Source organism: Capsicum annuum, chromosome 2 (genome assembly GCF_002878395.1).
Source record: "Capsicum annuum cultivar UCD-10X-F1 chromosome 2, UCD10Xv1.1, whole genome shotgun sequence".
Lineage (NCBI taxonomy): Eukaryota > Viridiplantae > Streptophyta > Magnoliopsida > Solanales > Solanaceae > Capsicum > Capsicum annuum.
In genome coordinates this window covers 120,511,509-120,515,367 of record NC_061112.1, presented here as the reverse complement: position 1 = coordinate 120,515,367, position 3,859 = coordinate 120,511,509, and the positions used below count along the sequence as shown (strand labels likewise).

Below are 3,859 nucleotides of genomic sequence, written 5' to 3'. Positions count from 1 at the left end.
TCTAGCCCCCTCTAGATTTTTCCTAAATATAAATATCAAATAGACTACACTCTTCCTTTCTAAATTCTTCTAACTAGAATTACCTAAATATCTAGATATTTCTTCAACATGATTATCCTACAAATTTCACTAGACTATTCTAGAGACTTAACTAGAAATCTATGATTCCAAAAAATCTACTTTAATACTATCACACTTTTACCACATCCAAAATGTATCTTGGGTTTTTTTTTTTTTTTGGCTTTGTCATCGATTTTTCTCCCCTTGATATGAAACTGGCAGTATTTATTCATGCCATTGGAAAATGAAATTCAGGACTACACAATAACTGGAATATAAGAAAAATCCATTCTATTGTCAAGTAAACTCACAACTACAACTTTACAAGGGCATCAAACAATGAAATTTTAATATTGTTTTACGATATTCATTTTCCGGGGACAAAGTTTGTGGCGTAGGCCCATGCGTTGTTGTTAACTGGATCTGCAAGGTGGTCAGCAAGGTTCTCCAATGGACCCTTTCCGGTAACAATGGCCTGAACAAAGAATCCAAACATAGAGAACATAGCAAGTCTACCGTTCTTGATCTCCTTTACCTTGAGCTCAGCAAATGCCTCTGGATCATCAGCAAGACCTAATGGGTCAAAGCTGCCACCAGGGTACAATGGGTCGACTACCTCACCAAGAGGCCCACCAGCAATACGGTAACCTTCAACGGCTCCCATCAAGACAACTTGGCAAGCCCAGATGGCCAAGATGCTCTGTGCATGAACTAAGCTTGGGTTGCCCAAGTAGTCAAGTCCACCCTCGCTGAAGATTTGGGATCCAGCCTTGAACCACACAGCCTCACCAAACTTGACACCGTTACGGGCCAAGAGCTCGGGGAAAACACATCCAAGAGCACCAAGCATAGCCCATCTGCAGTGGATCACCTCGAGTTCACGGTTCTTGGCAAAGGTTTCTGGATCTGCTGAAAGTCCAGCGGTGTCCCACCCGTAGTCACCAGGGAATTCGCCGGTCAAGTAGCTTGGGGGCTCACCCGAGAATGGGCCCAAGTACTTAACACGGTCTGGGCCATACCATGGGCTTCCAGATGAGGCAGGCTTGGAGACAGCCTTTCTCATAGAGATCCTTCCATTTCCACTGATTTCTGAGTTAGAGGGTGAAAGTTTCACTGCCTGTCCGGCAAAAGAAGGGGAAGAAAGAGCCATTGTAGAAGCTGCCATGGTTTATCTCAAGAGAAAGGAGAGTATTTGCTGGTTTGAAATATTGTTGAAGTTGGCTGTGATGAGATGAAGTTACAAGGGGCCTCACTTTACCATATTATAGCAAGTAAGAGGGGAAGAGTCCTTATCTAGTGATATCTATTTCTATGATCTCATTGGGTATCAAGATCCTTTGTCTAGCAATTAATGCACACTTGGGTATCTCCAATCCATCAATTATCCAAGATGTTTGCTAAGGGGACCCATCCAACATAGTCCTCTCACATGTGGCTACAAGGCTTGAACAATATTCTGTGATTTGCTGAACTTACAATGCTGATATCTCTTATCATAATCCGTTGAGAATTGCTCCAGATTTTATTTATCAGCATTACAGCTCATTCGAGGTAGAACTATGGTTTACCGTTTCACTAATTATATTCAGGAAAGTTCATTACTTGATATATAAATTGTGTAAAAATTAATAATACATGTTTGGAACTTTATTATATAAGACCTTAATATATAGTAATATAAGAGTTAGTAGCATAGTAAATTATTTAACCTGCAATTCATATAAAAGTGAAGATACTGTTTTGGGGGTTTTACAAATTTAATATTTACAGGTGCATGCAAAGCAAGAATATGATCTTCCCTTTCAAAACATTTAACATAGGTTCATGCTTGGATCTTTATTAATCTGATCATGAAGAGGTATATTAAGTTCTATATATGTTGCACTGTTAATTTCATGTTTAGATATTTAATGACGGGTTAGATTCATTTTAACTACTGCACAGTGCTTAGACTAATTGGAAAGAACTTGTTCATGAGCGGGGGTTGGCAAACGGGCGGGTTGACTCAGATATAAACAGATCAAAAATGAGCCAACAAAAATGGATAAAATATCCGACCCACCTGTATTTGATATGGATGAAAAATGAGAAACCAACGGGATATTATTTCATATTATGTAAAAGAAATAAGTACTTCCAATATGAGAAAGGCAGAGTATGTACATGGATTAATTAATTAATTGGGATTCACCAGCAGCACAATATGACCAATTAATTGTGTTAAGGGCAGGAACATTTGCCAATAATGGATCAGGTTATTTACGGGTTTGGATAAAAGGAAATTTAACTTGACCAAATTATAATTATGTCCTTTTAACTTTGTTAGTGCATAAGTAGACCCTTTAACTATATAAAAACCAAATAAAAAAATAGTCCAATTCAGCAACTTACATGCGTAAAATTCAATCGCTCCTACGTGGATTAATAATCCACTCAGATACTGCCACCTAATAAAAAAGACGCATTATAACTATGATCATTAACTTTGCGCACAAATAGACGCTTTAATTATACAAAAGCTGAACAAAAAAACACTTCAATTCTAACTCTGACGCTCGTGATTTTGAGTGTATACATGCATTTTGCCAAGTACGATTAGAGTGTTTGTTTGTTCAACTTTCGTATTGTTAAAGGCCTACTTGTACATTGATAAAGTTAAAGATCGTAGTTATAATTTGATATCAAGTTACATGTTTATGTACTGAGTTTAAGTTCTGTGCACCGTCAGTGCACAAAATATTTTATACTATCAATTAACTTGACCTGCTATTGCAGATTACCCAATTATTTATATAAAAATTTAAAAATAAAAAATTGTTATTGCAGGTTACCCAATTATTTATATAAAAATTTAAAAATAAAAAATTAGATAACCTGCAATAGCAAGTCAAGTTTACCTTATAGGGTAGAATATTTTGTACACTGATGGTGCACAAAACTTAAATTTTTATGTATTATGCCTATTTACAACTTATGGTGTAAATATAAGTTGTAAATATTCTCTTTTTTCACACAGTAATTTTTAACTTGTAATAGCTGATTAGTCCCCATTGTTACAAGAAACTTTAAGATTTTTTCCGAAGATGCGTCAAATTAAGGACATAATTATAATGGTCTGGAAACCTATATTATAGCATGTTGATTACTACTTGCTATACCTTCAGACTACAAAACATATTGGTTTTCACTTAACATTGAAATGCCAATGGTCTATATGGTAGTGAAATAATATTATGTCCTCTTAATTGCTCTTTCACTTCCCGATAGGAATCACGTAACAACATCATATGGCTCAACATTTCTCTGTGCACTATTCTCTGTGCACTAATTTAATGTGTTCCTTCCTGGGAATTAATTGAATTCCATAACTTCCTGTGGTCAGTAAACTTAAGTTTGAAGCTTATAACAGCTTTATAGTTATTCTAGTTACCACATCTCATATTAATCTACAGTTTTTCTTTACTATATTCTCTTTCTTTAATTCCCCTTTGGTATGAAAGTGGCAAAAAATTTTATTCATGACTTTGGAGAATGTAACTCAGAACTACACAATTATTGGAATATGAGACAAAAATCCATTCTATTGTCAAGTAACTGCTCATAACAACTTTACAAGACCATCAAACAATGAAATTTTAAGATTGTTTTACTATATTCATTTTCCAGGAACAAAGTTTGTGGCGTAGGCCCATGCGTTGTTGTTAACTGGATCTGCAAGGTGGTCAGCGAGGTTTTCCAATGGACCCTTTCCGGTAACAATGGCCTGAACAAAGAATCCAAACATAGAGAACATAGCAAG

General features: G+C 35.8%; 2 protein-coding genes across 2 annotated transcripts in view; both read right to left on the bottom strand.

Annotated features, from left to right (window-relative positions):
* Positions 1-329: 329 nt before the first annotated feature.
* Positions 330-1,811, bottom strand: LOC107855779 (chlorophyll a-b binding protein 1B, chloroplastic-like). Its single transcript, XM_016700776.2, has one exon. The coding sequence runs from the start codon at positions 1,223-1,225 to the stop codon at positions 428-430; it is 798 nt and encodes a 265-aa protein (XP_016556262.2). The 5' UTR covers positions 1,226-1,811; the 3' UTR covers positions 330-427.
* A 1,812-nt stretch (positions 1,812-3,623) lies between these two features.
* Positions 3,624-3,859, bottom strand: part of LOC107855771 (chlorophyll a-b binding protein 21, chloroplastic) — a 4,666-nt gene continuing 4,430 nt past the window's right edge. The window contains exon 2 of the mRNA XM_047406752.1: positions 3,624-3,851. Within this exon, the coding sequence (XP_047262708.1) occupies positions 3,716-3,851 (136 nt within the window). The 3' untranslated portion in view covers positions 3,624-3,715. The remainder of the gene's footprint in view (positions 3,852-3,859) is intronic.

What these genes read in the sequence shown, in the direction of transcription:
- LOC107855779 (XM_016700776.2), bottom strand. Translation starts at nt 1,225, where the DNA reads ATGGCAGCTTCTACAATGGCTCTTTCTTCCCCTTCTTTTGCCGGACAG.